Below are 17,391 nucleotides of genomic sequence, written 5' to 3' on the forward strand. Positions count from 1 at the left end.
AGTTTGAGGGCGGAGCAAATCTGAGAGAAGAGGCTTCTGAGCGACATCTAGCCATTTACAGCATTTACTGCAAGATAGATCTAGGAGTTGCATGCATTGATGCTGGGGTTATGTAACTAAGAATTGTAACCCAAGGAAAACTCTATACTTGATATTACAATCACAACTAGTCTACTGCCTTACAATTGCACCCAGGTCCAAACAGGAAATGTCATGCATTTCAAATAAAAAAATTCAAACGGCACTGAGCTTGTAATGTATATTTTATTTTGCACAAGCTTGCATATATACTGCACATACATTCAGTTTAAGAGAAGATGGAAGGCACACAAGGCAATTGGACTACTGTATCCTTTAAGTGGTACAAAGCAAAAGGTAAAAGTTTGGAGAGAATACAAAAGCTTAAAACACACAAAGTAAAACCCCCTCCCTCCCTCCCTCCCCACAACAACTTATTTTTTTTCCTGTTTTAAAATTTAGTAGCTGCCAAACTAAATTTTTTACTTTTACTTTAAAATCAATTGTCTACTGCACCTTTTAATTTTCTTTTTAATATGGACAGGGAGTCTCATTGTTTTATCATATCAATTAATATTACAGTACATCCTTGGTAATACAAAATTGTACACCTTCATCAAATAAATTAGGATAAATTAAACCAATAAATTATGCAAAGTCTTCAGAACAATAGACAATAACAAAAATCCACAATTGAAATTGCCTCTAGCTAAAAAAAAAATCAAAAATTGACTTTATCAGTTCAGTTATTGTACTATATTCAAATCAAAGGGTCTTTATTACAAAAAAAAAGAGCTTCATAATGCTATTTACAACATATTGCTAAATAATATAAAGGCAGTGTTTTGTCACGGTTTATACTATATACATATGAGAATGGCTGGGACAATATTGGGGGAAGCCATGACCTTTGATTCTTCTAGGTAGTGCTGAGACCAACCCCAAATACATTTTTTTTTCTAGTTCTAAATTTAAAGTGGTAATATACAATTTTGAATTTTTATCCCCCTATATAGAGGACTTGAATATTTAAAAAATACAGAATGAATCCATCTTCCCCAAGGAAGTCTAGCTCATTTGCCTTTCTGCTCTTGTTTGTGCATTTTAGGGGGTGTCTGATTTAAGAGAGGGCTCAGTTGAAAAGACTCAAAGTCCAGACGCTTCCACATTCTGTTATATTCTTAGAAGGATAATTATAAGAAGATGCAAAGCTTAAATACCAGTTTTGATCCCAGCTCAGAATATGAGCATTTTAGCTTGAGTTTTATAGATGGTTCATAACCAACAGATCTACAGAAAACAAAACTGCATTTCCTTCAACATAACATTTAAGTGCAAAACAGTAACTGCTTACTCATATCAACCAGTTACATTTTTTTTAAAGGGGAGCTTTTTGAAAACAATGCTTCTTGTAATTTGCAAACACAGAGTTTGTACCAGAAGGAAACATTTGTACTATTCACACCAATGAATACTCTATAATATACATGGCAAAGAGGTTTTGCACTGTCCTCACATATACACTGCTTTTTTTAAGGGGAGTCTGTAAACCACTTTGTCTTTGATGAATTGATGACTGCTTCTAGGGGACATCCTATTTTGAAAGCTCCCGAATCTTTAGCTTTATGACTCAATATTCACCTGCATATGTGTGTGTGTGTGTGTGTGTGTGTGTGTGTATGGAGGGGGTTCTTACTAAATGTCTTCATGTACATAGAAAAGAAACTTCATAAATTTACAGAAACTGCATTACCCTTGCCCTTGACATCCGATAAAAGAGACTGTTATCTTTTAAAAGTAGAGAGCAGGATTTTCAAGAATGCTTTCAACTGTCTATACAGTCACTGTAGTGTTCCTAATAAATTCAACAGATGTTGTGAGAATGTAGTTATTTATTAAAATCTCATGTCTTACGTAACAGCAGCCATGAGGTTAAATATTTACATTGCTTTATAAAAGTTCCCCTCTTGCTTTAGTGTTTCCATTTTGCTTTTTTTTTATTTGTCTGTTTGTTGCTTTAAATTTTTTTTAAATGATATTCACCCACATCCCTAGTACAGTAACAAAGATTCTGCAAACATAAAACACTTTAATTAAATAATACTCGGAGGCACAAAGCAAACTTCAGGAGTATGTGGGTGAACATTTACTTAAATAATTACTACATTCTAACATCTTCCACGTGTTTTACCATTTAATGTGAAACGTCCTCATTTAAACAGCCAGAGAGACAGTAAGAATTAAATGTTTTGTTGTTGCAAATAGAACATTCTTTTCACAAAACATAACAAATGTCTAAAATAGGTTCTTAAATCTAGATAGGAAAAGGTAAGCTTTCCACTTCACACGCATATATATATGTATATTTTTACATGTGTGTATATGTGTGTATGTGTTTTTATATTCACACATCTGCACACACATACATAGCACATGGTATGAAATATTGCTTCTATACTACTTTTCATTAGGCTAAGAAAACACAAGATTTGCACCACAGTTACAAAAAATTGGCTTCTACAAGAATTTTCAAAACTCGAATGCTGCTCAAACAATTGAGGAAAAAAATAATTTGCGGTATCAAACTGTTCTAAAAATTCTCTTCTTCAAAAACGTATTCTCCCGCTTTGTTTTAAAAAGACACAAAATATGCATAGCTATCAACATTACGTCAAACAGCCAGAAAAAAAATCTAGTGTTTATTGCAGCTGTAGTAATTGGAAATAAAGTCAAAAAGATGAAATCGAAAGCCACAGAAGGCACAAGAACAATTGTACTTGTGGGAAAAAACTGGTATTTTGAAGGATTTTTAAAAATCCCCCCGCTGGTGCATTTAGATCTAGGCACAGACTATAACCTCAAGTGTACACGTAAAACTAATTTAGAATTAGCAGAAAATAAGTGTAATGTGGAATTTCAACATGGACTTTAGACTCTTTTTTTTTTCTCTCCTGTGTAAACTGTCCCTCATCCTTCACCCTCCCACCGCGGAAAGTCAACTTTCTCCCATGGACCCAATTTTCAGGTGGTGAGAGTTAAGATTTGAAAGTTGGTGATTTTTGTTTTTCAAGTAACTGTTAAATAGGAGTTTTTGAGAGACAGGTTTTTATCACTTTCCAATGCACTCGGAGGCACAAGATTGTAAAAGGGGGAAAACTATCTGAAAAGCAGAGTGGTCGAGTTCTGTTTTCAGAACAAAGAGGTGAGTTTATCCTCAAGCTACAATTTTGATTCTGAAATCATTTCTGTGCCTCGGTAAACACTGAGGGGATATTCTCAGTGCTGTAAGTGCATCGACACTAGGTTGTAAACACACACTTTTACTTAATTTATCTATCTAAATTAGAAAGGCAGGGGATAATAATATGAAAACTCCAAATAAGTCTGGAATCAATATTTCACTTGCCCCAGATTAAGACACCTAGTCATCTGTCTACCCAGGTGAACCACTGCTCTGCCGTTTTGCCCTTTACCTTGCACAGGGCAACACAACGTTGATGTTAGGAATTACCCGGAACAGCAAAGACCAGTTGCATGCTGACATGAACAATGAATGTCAGACTCTTCCCTATGAAGCAAATTCAGATGGCTTCTCTACTTGTGCTGATTGGAATCTTTTTTTTTCCCCCTAGACTTTTATTCCAATATAATGATTATCCAAACTTTTTTTTTTCTTTTTAAGCAAGCCAAAAAAAAAAAAAAATGACAAATTGGATCCTAATGATTCAGTGTGCATAAGTGTGAGGGTGTGAGCTGGGAGATAGATGTGTGCGACCGTGGGGGCTGAGCGAAAGGGTTGGCGCACCAGCCCCAACCGCAGCACACTCTGTCCACACTGTGAGGGCCTGTGAGTCTCCTGAATGATGCCCGGCATCACAGGACTGCACCATTTAATTTAAAGTCAGCAGGTTTTAAGGCTTTGTGCTGACAATAATTGTGTTCATACATTCCTGTCCATCAGCAGAATTTATAAATGATGTTAAATTACAGTGAACAGGTCAGCTAGTCAGTCACATGGGTCAACCTGCAGTCTCCAAAGTCAAATATGATTTTTATAAAAATTAAGGGAAATGGCATTTATGTTCTGTATGTTTTAAATACCAGATTTGTTACTGTGTCATTTTAGGAGGTGTATATCAAATTATCTAAGGGGAAGGAGGGGCCTGGAAAACGCCATTAGAATGAATCATGAATTTGACTCCATCCACACACGAAAATTCATCTAAGAAAACAAGTGTGAATGCTGTTAGATTTTTTTTTTTTTAAATGCACGTATGGGACATTGTACATCACTGAAAAAACTGGGAAAAAAAAAGAAAAGAAAGAAAAAAGAGGAGAATCATTGAAGAAAGCTTAAAATAGCAGCTAGCTTTCTTAGGTGTGCTGAAATTGTGTCTTTTGGGTTAACCCCAAATTTTCCTATGCTATACACTATTCTCACATTTTGGTCAATCCTAGCTTCTGACTTAGAAGAGACATTATCAATTGCTTTCAAACGTTATACCTAAAATGAAAAAAAAACACTTAGACTGTCGCCACTTTGAATACCCATCAGGGTAGTGTAGAGCTGTATATATGGAAACAGGTCATTCTCACACGTCCTCCTCTTAGGAGGCAAAGATCAAGTCAGCTGACAGCTGTCAACAAACTTGTAGTGTAGGCAAGGATTTTATGGTCCATTGGGATTTCTTTTATTCCTTACTGTAGAAAGGTATAGTGTCTTAGAAAAAAAAAAAAGAGTTGATTAAACAAATAATAATTCTTTTAAGCATATAAACAAAGTCAAGCAAAGAATATATTTGAAGCTTATGTGCCTTTTAATATCTGAAGCAAAATAAATAGAAAATGATAACAAGTTATAGGGCTTTTCTCTATGAAGAGTGATCTAAGCTCACTTATTGTGAAGAACCTATTATAAAGTTGACAGAGGTGGCTAAAAGATCATGTGTGATTCCAGTCTTATCTTGAAAGAGTTAGTTTTGTACAAAATTGCTTTGCCTCCATTAGAAACTGGTACTAGTTTGGGGGTGTTTGCCATTGCTCTTAGGTAAAGACCGACAGTGATTATTTTTTTCTTTTTTAATTTGGACTGTTGGGGTATTTTTGAAAAGTGAGCTGCTCATCTGTCATTGGGATTATTTTTAAACACATAAGAAAAAGCTACTTACTGAGTTCAAACCAAACAAAATACTTCAGTGTATGAAGTGGTTTCATTGAGTTTCCAGACCTTCTTAACAATGAAAAACAAGAGACACATCAATGTCAGTAGAGCTGTGCTGTGTCATGGTTTACCTCAGCCAACCGCCATTTGCAATAAGCCACCAATCCAGCGGGTGCATCTTTAACAAATGCCCTTCCTTGCTAATGTAGACTTTACACGCGCCAACATTCTTTTTCCCTGAAAATTAACCCTATGTTAAGTCTCCAAATGTTAAGGGCCGTGGGCAAAAGTAAACTAAAGGCGGAAGGAAAAATAACCATCCCCTCATTGTGGAAAACAAAAGGAAATGAGAGAGATGATGATGAGGAGGAATTACCAGCTGATTTCATAACATATCCATGCCTCCCATACACATATATATGAAATCAAAATCTAGACACATAAGTTGGACATCCAAAGGGGACTGCTACTATTCATACATTCAAAAAGAGTTGTTGAAGTTTCTACTCATGAAGCAGCTCTTGTAGGCAGTTTGGGGATTTGAAAATCTCAGGGACTTCACTATCCAGCTTGCAGATGACCTTGTATATGGCCTTCTTCCAGGAAGGATCAACATCTTTGCCTGCGATAATGGCATTGAAAAACTCCCGTAATGTGATCTGCGCAACTTCCAGGAATCTCTCTGGAACCTGCTGATACAAGGAGACAATGGCATTAATAAAGTTTTCAGTTTCAGGTCTACAATCTTCAAAGGAAACTGAGCTAAGTTCATTCTTTCAGAAAGAGGCTTCCATGGTACCTGCATTTTCTAAAAATGGCCGGCTTCTATTCTCTTATGTAAAGTCATTATATATAGTAGCATTGTAACATGAGGTTGACAGCTCTGTGGAGTTTTAGAAAAAGAATTGTGCAGAGCCTACACGCAGACCTATTGAAAAAAATAGGATTTCATTGTGAACATTAGGGTAGAGAATAGGGAGGAGGCAGTTGGGATTCCTGATTTTATTAAATAGGTCCATTCCAGAAGAAAGTCTCCAGCGAATTTGTCAGAATATAATTCATATTTCCTTTTGATTTCCATCATGAAAATAAAATGTGTTCTCACAATCAAATAATAAATAATTGAGCATCTATATAAACTAAACCCATACTTTCAATAAAGAAAATTTAAAATCTCAGCTTCTGGGTTTGTATCAGGACTGTTGCTGAACTCTCAATTGTGTATTAAAACAATCTGTACCATGAAGTACTCTACATTCATAAAGGAGTAAGATAATATCACAAAATATAAAATTTAAACTGAATCCTAAAAATGCCACATCAGAAACTGCTTTGAGGTTAGAATTGCTCCATAAGAAAATGATTTATGCAGTTGATAATAATTATGAAAACTAACATTTTAGTATATATCAGGCACTAGGTTACCTATTGAATGTCATTTCATTCTCCCAAATTCTCTGTGAAATATTATTATCCCAGTTATACAATTAAAAAAAAACTGAGGGATCAAGGAAATTGCTCAAGGTCATTACATTCCAAGATAAACACTTCCCAAGTATTCTTTTTAGATCTGTATTTATAAAGACTTTTCTTCTACAGCAATTAATAGATGTGTTGTGTATGTGTGTGCATGTGTGCACGTGTGTGTATGTGTGTGTGTCTATGTTCTCTTGTTAATTTAATAGATTCACCTCTTGACTAGGGAAAGGAGTAGCAACTGGTGTACCTATTTATTATTCTTTTAAAGTTACTTATAGTAAAACGTGGTCTATCTTTCCCCATTATCAATATAATGGATTCACAGAATAATGCCACCAACTCATAACTTTCCAAGTACATATTGACACTCAGTGGATATCTTTCAGGGGTGCATTTATGCATTGCTGACTGTTTTATTTTTACATATAAAGACATACAAGTACCATGGCTGTATTGTAGATACATCTGTCTACACACATAACAGATGAAAGATGTTTTTCTCAGTACAGATATGCTGCAGAAAAGGAGAGAAAAGGAGAGGTATTGTCATGTTGAGCCTCTCTCCCCACCTGTTCCCCAAACTGGTGCAATGGACCTTTTCATCAGGATAGTAACTGGTAAAGAAAACTAAAATAATGACCCAATATTCCAGTTTTCAACATTTAAAATTGGACGAACAAGCTTATTACTCCCGATAGCAAATCAATCGTTCTCTTTAGGTAAACCTAGTAATTCCCCAGCAAAAAAAGGGGGTTCTATTTGGTGTCTAGCAAAAGGAAGAATTCTGTGCAACCTTTACCAAACACATTTACACTGGCCTATTGTTAGCACACAGTTCCACATCCATGGGTGACCGCCTGGAAAGTCACCCATGGATGTGCGTGCAACCCACCGTTCCCTCCTGAGAACTCATCCAGCTTTCCCACAAACCACTGGTGATCTCCCCCAAAGCTCCTGGATACACGTGAGGATTTGTTGGAGGAGAGCTTAGCCTCCCACTCACCTTATACCAGGACAAAGTCATTAGGCAGACTTGTTGAGTACTCTTCCCTCCTCCTCCCAAAGATAATCCTCCACATTTTATCAAACGGGCATTACTGAGAGAGGGGATCTGGCTGGAGAACAGTTAGGCAGTGTAACTACCCACCCTAACTATTTGGACTGGGAGCTGTTAGCCAAATGCTACAGAAACATAATCATTGGCATTTATTAAAATAAACATTTCAAGAAGTGTGGTTCCACTGGCCATTGGCAATAGAGCCTCTACAAAAATCTATGTTCCTTGAACACTCAGAGGAGCAACATGGCAGAAAGCATTGAGGGATGACAGGTGTGGGCAGGGGCTCCAGAGGAAGGCAGAATCCTGGAAGCCTTGCCCACTACAAGGACCCCACGGGAGGTCTGGGGAGCCAGGGGAAGAGGAAAGAGGGGCATTGTGGAGATTGTTCGAGGAGGTAGATACATCTAGAACAGCATCAACATCAGAGGAGGAAGGCAAGAGTAGCCACAGGATTTGAGAGAACAAATCAAGGTAACTTCATTGGGGATTCTGTGCAGGCTCTCTAGCTCATTATTCTTATCATCGTTCGCCATGCCTGCTAAAGGTTTTTTAGTGGGTTTTGTTCTGTTTCAAACATTCGTTTCGTGTGGATATCATCATGGGCTTAGAATATCTTCTGCATTTGCGTTTTGATGTTACATAACTTTTTACCTACTTGTGTCTACCTTATCCTCAGGTGTCTTTAGGTGAGAAGTCATGGTTTTTATTCTGCGTATCACCCACAGTGTTCAGCAGGGGATCTTTTGCAGAGTCATTTGATAAATACTGTAGTTCATAGTAAGATCTCATGCCCTGTTCTAGCCCATCTTGCCCTGGAATTATACTTATATTTTCCCTCAATACATTGAGGGTGGCGGCAGGGAAGGAAGCTTAAAATAAAGACAAAATTGGCTAGAAGTTTAAAAGTTAGAGTTAGGGATGGGGTTGTGGCTCAGTGGTAGAGCGCTTGCTGAGCACGTGTGAGGCACTGGGTTCTATCCTCAGCACCACACTAAAAAAAGAAAGAAAGGAAATAAAGTTATTTTAAAAGTTAGAGTTTAGAAATCATCATTTTATGGATGAAGAAACAATGCAATTCTCTTGAGACACAGAAATTATGAAATAAAAGAGACTTGTGTGAAATAAGGTGTCTTCCCATTAAACCATGCTGGCTCCCTTTTAATGTCTGTTTTGTTAAAAGCAATTTCAGCTTCTATGAGGCATCCAATCTTTGACAAGCTTTTGGTCTGTAACTGAGAAAAAAACCACCAACAAGGAGCTAGGAACTTTAAAATAAATGAAAATGATGCAAAAAATTCAAAAAATTCCTGGGAAGAAACTGGGTTATTGGTTAATGTGTGGGAAGGGGTGAATTCTTTGTGTACAAGGGAAATGGGTTGCTAACCTAGTGTTTGCTCTGAGGTCATGTTCACCCAGTGGACTGGGATGGATAAAATAATGTCATAATGAGACCCCCTAACAATGGAGCAACTCCTCTTTTCTGGTGGCTCCTGAGGCCCAATGTTGGATAACAAATGGTCGGAGAGGGTGCTATTGAATTCTACCACAGGTAGAAATACCAGCCACGAAAACAGAAACCCCTAAACCCTCTGCTTGGAAATTTTCCCTAATTCCATTTACCAGAGTAAGGGAGGTCCTCCTGATGCTTTTGTGGGGGCATCTTAGGATTCAGGGTCATGAGTAGGACCATATTTTTCTGCACCTCCTCACACCTAAGGGCTTTCCAATCACTAATAAACATCTGCAGAAAATCCCTTAGTGACAAGTAATCCCTTATCTAGGTTTCTTTTAATAGAACCCAACACTCTGCAGAACGAACCCTAGAGTATATCTCCTCAGCATCAGGTGGCAACAGTCAATCAAGTCGCTGGAATGCAAGACAATGCAGGCTGCTGGGGGGGGGGGGTAGGGGAGGGAGAAGGCCATGCCTTTGGACATGCCACAGGGAAAAAACAAAAGGCTTCCAAAGTCTCTGGCTGGAACTCTGAGGCTATTGTGGGAGCTGCTCTGCCCTGCGTTCTTCAGGAGAGGATAGTGGAAAGTTTGCTTTGATAACAAAGGCATCCCAATAAGGGAGCCTCACCCCAAACGGTTTTGTCTTAATAGTTGGAGGAGAGAATAGGATTGTGACAAGGTGCTTGAATACTTGAATAGCTCATCAGTTTGAAGGGGGCTGGCTAGCAGCATCTACCAATTTCATCACAATTGTTTGTACTTGAGTCTCCTCAGAGCAAAGGAGGGCCAAGGGGGACTGTTTCAAGTCTGCTCAGTCCACAGCTGGGTTGAGCACACACACACACACACACACACACACACACACACACACGGTGTGTTGGGTGGGTAGCTGTTTTGCTGTTCTTCTTTTTTTTTTAATCAGAATGAGTGGCAAAGACATTTTTCCCCCCGTCTTCCTCCTCCTCTTCCCAGTTGCTTTACCTTCAAGGATGATTTGTTTTATTAAACTGACTGTCCCTAGCCTCTGCAGTACATAATAAAAGCCTGACATAGCAGGCTGCCTGCCTTCTGTGTCCTGCAGATACTCATCATAAGTGTCAGGACATACCAAGGTTAGCGGTCACTGGAAGTGTGCTCGCTGGCCCAAACCTTGCCAAACGCTCTTGGCAGCTGAATGAATGTCACAGAGAATAGAAGGGGAATTACAAAGGTTAAAAAGAAGACAGCCTCTCCTATTTTCTGGAGACAGAGAAGCTGATTTTTCACACCTCTGAAACATCCATAAGCTCATTCATCAGCCTCTTGCGGGGGACCATAACCTTGCCCCTTGCACAGGTCTCCATGGACACCCCTCCATCCTTGATCCCCTTTAAAAATTGGCCCACCGACCTTGTTTCATCAGTGAAATCATCTTTACTGAAATGGATAGAAAACAAACTAGGCATCACCTCTCCCTCTGTCTACTCTCTCTCTTTCTCTCTCTCTCTCTCTCTCTCTCTCTCTCTCTCCCCACCCTCCCAAGAACAGAAGATTCAAATGGCCCATTGAGCATTATCAATAGATTCCAATCTTATCAAGGGAGATCATCTTTACAATACATCTTTTCAGCTCATTTTTTTTTTTTCTCAAACTTCCTTCAACAGAAAAAGGGAATCTGGACTCATGTATGGGCAGGAATGGCTAAGGGTTGGGAAAGTAAAATCCTGCCTAGTGTTTTGGTGAATTAGTTTGTGTGTGGGTTTTCTTTCTTCTTCCTCCTCCTTTTTTTCTTTTTTTTTCCTAATACTATAAAAGGGCAATAAAATGCTGACTGTAAGAAGACAATGTCAAGGAGAAAAGGGTACTGGTATTTTGGATACTCTTCACTGCTCGCCTTGGAGAGAGAGTTATTCTTGTCACAAACCCTTTTGTCTGCATCTGCTGACTGCTTGCCTGTAGCCAGCAGCATACTTTAACTGTTTTGTCACCTCCTAACATCACATGCATCAGCTGTTGGGCTTTTGTTACGGGTATTGTAGAACTAATCCGCTGTGGCTGTTCTACTGTGCAGTAAATAAAACAGAAACGGGCTTCTCAGACTATTCTGCATGAATATTTCAGATGGCTTTTACAACTCCGATTCACAAAATCAAATAAATAAATAACTCCCCCAGCACCCTCACCCCCCTCCCCGCACACAGAAACAAAACCCCTCCAACCAGCCCCAGATGCCTCCAAGTCAACTGCATTGAAGGCTCGGACTTGAGCCTTCAAGCAATTGTTTCAGTGAAGTTGAAAGAACAGTCTCCTCTCAACTTCAGCACCGTGGAATTCCTATTTATTATTAGAGTCGAACATGTCTCATGCTGAAAACCGGCTGAGCATCCCTGAAAATCTGAAGAGCTACTTTTTCTTTCTTTTTTTTCTTTTATTTTTTTTCCCCTTTGGGCCTTAAAATACATAGGTAAGGCCATCAGAAACGCATAGTGTTGACTTGTTAAAATGCTTTTATTGTTTCCATCTGCATTTGTTTCCCTTCCACTCATCTGAAAGGGGTCAAGGGAAGATGCTTATACTTTTCGTTCATCCTAACTGCATTTTCTAAGATGTTTAGCCTACCCAGGAGCAGAGAAAGGAAATCAAACTCTGAGGTCTTTTAAAAAACTAAATTCACATCAAGAGCTCTCTGATGGTGTAAACAATGTCCTGATCATAGAGAGTGAGGCATCTTTCTGGATGCCTTCTAAGTGTCTTTGGAGAAGTTCAGAAGAGAAAGGGCATCTACACGTGTGCGCGCACACACTTGCACACAAAGATCCTAGGAAAGGAGATAAACAGTTGGAGTACTTTCCCGAGGATTCATTCACCCTAGTGTGCACATGATTCCTCTAAATAAACTCGCCTGTCCCTGCTGTTTGTTAAGTAAATATTGATCAAGGAGAGACCTATCTCCTGACAGCAGTGGCACAAGCTGGGGACTTGTACTGCAGACAGGGTGGACTTAACTGGATAAACTCAGATGCTTTCCTAGCTCCTTGAGGAGACTATCAGATGAAAAGACAGATAAGGGGACACTGAGCGTCTCCCCTGCCTCGCTCACACTGAACTCTTCCTGCTAGAGGCAGGAAAGTGGAATCATGGCATGTGAAATATGGTCACAAGATGCTATGACTAAGGGTCTTCCTTTGCAATCATGCATGCATTTATCCTGTGTGGACAGCCGGGAACTAAGTGGCCCTTCAGAAGACAAGAAATGGTGTGGGATGCTAACACAGTGAATTGTGGGATTCTATTCCAATGCCCTCTTTGTTGCAGGGGAGGATCAATTGGGAAAGTAAACACGAATGTGCTTTGGAAAGCATAAAATATCCAAACATAAGGAGGTGGTTTGAACCTTTAAAAAGGAGCCCTAATTCCTGAGAAGCATCTCACTGTGATTAATAAATATGTGCAAAGCATTGTTTTGAGAGATGCATTGGGGAATGTTTGCTTTTTATTGGCTGAATCAACAAACTGAGAAAAGTTGCTGTGTTTCCTAAATTTGAGTTTGCTCCTTTCATAATTATGACTCAAATTCCTGTTTTCCACACTGTGGTAGCTGAATGGATGCATGTACTTCCCTGCGAAGGCCCGTTTTAAAACAATCCTGAAAGATTAGGTTGTGTGTATTAAACTCTGAGCACCATGGTCAAAGAGCAAGGTGTTATATTTAGAGTTCCCACCAAATGGCTCCATGGTATTTGTATTTTATTAGGATGCTCTAACCTATGTTTGGAGGGACTGGCATTATCCAGGAGCGCTGGCTGTGAAGCTGCTACAGGGTGACACCAAATGAGGCAGAGGAAGATTCTTTGTCAACAACTGGATTTAGGACTAAAGTCTCTCTTCCTCTGATGCTCCAGGGGGCATTCAGCTTCCCGGGGACCTTAGAGGATTAAATTACTTTAAGACCCATGCAGTTTGGGGCCCTGAGAGGGAGCCCATTTCCTAGTTACATGTTTTGCTACTTAAATATGTGAAGAGTAAATGCTTGTAGGAAGTGGCTCTATAGTTCAAGGCTGTCTTTAAAACACACACACACACACACACACAAAATGGTCTAAGCAGAGGAACACATGGCAATAACATTCTGTATCTTTTTTTTTTCCACAAAGCGTCAAAAGAACAATGTTCTGTTGAGCAAAATTCAGTAGCATTCTGTAAACATTAATTTAAGGAAATCAATAGACTCAGTGAGCTAAAGCCATATTGCAAGATAAACTGGCCAGAGTGCCACTTTGTCAAATAGATTTTCGTTTTCTCGGCTAGATAAAGACAGTTTCAAAATGGGGCAAACGTGTTGCAACCAAGGTTTGAAAAGTATGTGGCCTTCAAACAGTCTGCCTGTTCCTACTACAAAGCTGAATAAACATACTTTAAAAATGATAAGATTGCTTTAGAATTGATTTGGCTTTCAAATTTTATATATAGTAGATGGCTTGGTGGTCTCCCAGGAAAAGAATACAACAAAATAAGTGTGCATTCAGAATAGAAAATGCACTTAGGAGAAAGGGGTTAAATTGTCTTGAGAGACAGAGAGCTTTGGGAGCAGTTTCAGTGGATGTTTGACTTTAAAAAAAGAAAGGAAGAAAGAAATCTTTATTCATGCTGACCTGATGGGCAACAGGCCTTCTTGCCAAAATCCAAAAGCCAAACTCTCCAGTGAGTTTGGGATCAGAGGTTTCAGCTGGTGGAAGCTGCTCAGGTTCTGTACTCACCAGGCAGTGGCATGTGGGTGTGCGAGGGGGTGTGGGGATGGGGGCAGAAAACCCAGGCGAGGGCTGGGGAAAGAGCTGCAGCAACAATCCACCCAGGAGCCTCAGAATGTCCCTCAGCCAGACTGAAAGAGCCATGAAGATAATCAGAAAAAGTGGCAAAAGGAAAGCCTGCCTCCTGCTTTGTCACCACAGTGAGGACCTACGTGGAGTTTGTGGCAGTACTCATCCAAGTTAGGCGGCCTAACCTCCTCCAACGCCATTCCAGCCCTTATAAATGCCGGTAGAATAGCAACCAGATATGACATGGTGGAAATGACCCGCTGGAGGAAATGTAATAAAAGGTATGAACAGTCACATGGAAACTGCCGAGGAGGGAGGTTAAGGATCTATCTCAAATGGACAGTGGAACTCCATGGAGAAGAATCACAGGAACTGGACTTTGGTCTGCAGTGTGGGGAGCAGGGGTGGCCATTGGCCATGCCTCTCCCCTGGACATCACTGAGAACAGCATGAAGGAAGAGCAGAGACACCACCCTGAATCTTTGTTTTCTCACCTGAATTCGAGTCTTTGTCTTATAAAAATAGGTATTTAGAAAATAGAGCTCACAATAAAATTTCTAGACCTTTAAGATGTTGATAACATACCTCTTACTAAAAATTTCATTTAATTATCAACGGTATGCTAGAGTTGAGTATTTTTTTAAAAAATTTTTTAGTTGTACATAACACAATACCTTTATTTTATTTATTTATGTGGTGCTGAGGATCGAACCCAGCACCTCACACATGCAAGGCAAGCGCTCTACTGTTGAGCCACAACCCCAGCCCCAAGAGTTGAGTATTTTGGATGGCTGTGACTTTTAGGTAGGAGAAAAGAACATCTTAACATCTTCTACGCTACTCATTAATAAACTGTGTGTACATTTTAAATGATGCAAATATTCCATCATCAACTCGGCATGCAGATACGAAAAAATAAATAAAACCATCTTTTACATAGTCCCTGAAAAGGTGGTCACTTGCTGGGAACAGAATGACAAGTGACTGTGAGAGTTTGTCAATATTATGTTGCGGGGCTGAAATTTGGTTCAGTGAATATGCTTTCAGTAGCTAGTTGACTTGCTCAGGCATGCAAGTCTTGGTGTCGTATGTGTTAGGAATAACGATTGTCACGTTGTTTGATCTAGAGTAAATTTTTCTTCCTTCTCAAACTCTGCCTATCTCAAACAATGACTCCAAGTTTAAACAAATGAAATAAAACAAAAGCAAAATACAAGAAAACTGGGTGTGGTGGTGCCTGCCTGCAATCCCAGCAATTTGGGAGGCTGAGGCAGTAGGATCCCAAGTTTGAGGCCAGCCTCAGAAATATTGAGAGACCAGCAAAAGAAACAATAAGAGAGGTAAATAGGGAGCCTACACCCTGGGAACAAATCTTTACTCCTCACACTTCAGATAGAGCCCTAATATCCAGAGTATACAAAGAACTCAAAAAATTAGACAATAAGAGAACAAACAACCCAATCAACAAATGGGCCAAGGACCTGAACAGACACTTCTCAGAGGAGGACATACAGTCAATCAACAAGTACATGAAAAAATGCTCACCATCTCTAGCTGTCAGAGAAATGCAAATCAAAACCACCCTAAGATACCATCTCACTCCAGTAAGATTGGCAGCCATTAGGAAGTCAAACAACAACAAGTGCTGGCGAGGATGTGGGGAAAAGGGTACACTTGTACATTGCTGGTGGGACTGCAGATTGGTGCAGCCAATTTGGAAAGCAGTATGGAGATTTCTTGGAAAGCTGGGAATGGAGCCACCATTTGACCCAGCTATTCCCCTTCTTGGTCTATTCCCTAAAGACCTAAAAAGAGCATGCTACAGGGACACTGCTACATCGATGTTCATAGCAGCACAGTTCACAATAGCAAGACTGTGGAACCAACCTAGATGCCCTTCAATAGACGAATGGATAAAAAAAATGTGGCATTTATACACAATGGAGTATTACTCTGCATTAAAAAATGACAAAATCATAGAATTTACAGGGAAATGGATGGCATTAGAGCAGATTATGCTAAGTGAAGCTAGCCAATCCCTAAAAAACAAATGCCAAATGTCTTCTTTGATATAAGGAGAGTAACTAAGATCAGAGTAGGGACGAAGAGCAGGAGAAGAAGATTAACATTTAACAGGGATGAGAGGTGGGAGGGAAAGGGAGAGAGAAGGGAAATTGCATGGAAATGGAAGGAGACCCTCAGGGTTATACAGTGGAGGGGGTAGAGAGAGAGGAGGGGAGGGGAGGGGAGAGGTGGGGAGGGGGGAAGGTGGAGGATGGGAAAGGCAGCGGAGCACAGCAGACACTAGTATGGCAATATGTAAATCAATGGATGTGTAACTGATGTGATTCTGCAATCTGTGTATGGGGTGAAGGTGGGAGTTCATAACCCACTTGAATCAAAGTGTGGAATATGATATGTCAAGAAATTTGTAATGTTTTGAACAACCCACAATAAAAAATTAAAAAAAAAAAAAAGAAAAGAAATATCGAGAGACTTTCAGCAACTTAGTGGGACACTGAGTCTCAAAAAGAAAACCTAAAAAGGGCTTGGGATGTACTCAGTAGTAAAGCAACCCTGAGTTCAATCCCCAGTACCAAATCAATCAATCAATCAATCAATCAATAAACAGACAAACAAATAAATAAATAAATGGTAAAGCACCAAAACTAAAACCTAACACCTCCTTCCCTTTCCCAAAGATACTGTAAGATCTTAGACAAGATCCATAGAACTCTAAGATCTTATAAAGAACTGGAAGTGCACTGCTGGAACTGTACACCTGTTAGGCTGTTGAAGTAAGAGCTAGACCAAAACAATTGTACCAAACCAAACCAAACAAAACAAAAAACAAAAAAGAAAACCTTATAGAAGGCTAGGTGCAGTGCACTCCTATAATCCTAGTGACTGGAGAGGCTGAGGCAGGAGATTCACAAGTTCAAAGCCATCCTCTGTAACTTAGTGAGGCCCTAAGCAACTTAGAAAAATAAAAAGGGTTGAGGACAGGATGTGGCTCAGTGATTAAGTACCTTGATACAAAAAAAAAAAAAACCCCAAAAACAAAAACAACAACAATAACAACAAAAAACCACATAGACATTTGGAACTTCAGAAATAGAAGGGGTCTCAGAAAGTTCATGATCCACGAGAGAGAAACAACCTTCAGCCAGGGCTCAGTAATCTTCGTCTGTAAAGGGCTAGATAATAACTGTATAGGCTTCATGGGACATATTTGATCTCAGTTGCATATTCTTATTTTTCTTTTTTACAACTGCTTAAAAATGTAAACGCAGCTGGGTGTGGTGTGTCCACCTGTAGTCCCAGTTACTCTGGAGACTGAGGACTGCAAATTCAAGGCCAGTGTAAGTAACTTTGTGAGATCCTAGCTCAAATAAAAAAATACAAAAAAAAAAAAAAAAAAA

The 17,391-nt window shown here is 39.4% G+C and overlaps 1 protein-coding gene across 7 annotated transcripts in view; it reads right to left on the minus strand.

Annotated features, from left to right (window-relative positions):
* Positions 1-245: 245 nt before the first annotated feature.
* Positions 246-17,391, minus strand: part of Prox1 (prospero homeobox 1) — a 60,733-nt gene continuing 43,587 nt past the window's right edge. For 5 of the 7 annotated variants that reach the window (XM_048809397.1, XM_048809395.1, XM_048809398.1 and 2 more), the window contains exon 5: positions 246-5,871. In XM_048809397.1, the coding sequence (XP_048665354.1) occupies positions 5,683-5,871 (189 nt within the window). In that variant the 3' untranslated portion in view covers positions 246-5,682. The remainder of the gene's footprint in view (positions 5,872-17,391) is intronic. The other 2 variants (XM_015483650.2, XM_015483649.2) reach the window with 1 other exon arrangement.

Source organism: Marmota marmota, unplaced genomic scaffold (assembly GCF_001458135.2).
Source record: "Marmota marmota marmota unplaced genomic scaffold, marMar, whole genome shotgun sequence".
Classification (NCBI taxonomy): domain Eukaryota; kingdom Metazoa; phylum Chordata; class Mammalia; order Rodentia; family Sciuridae; genus Marmota; species Marmota marmota.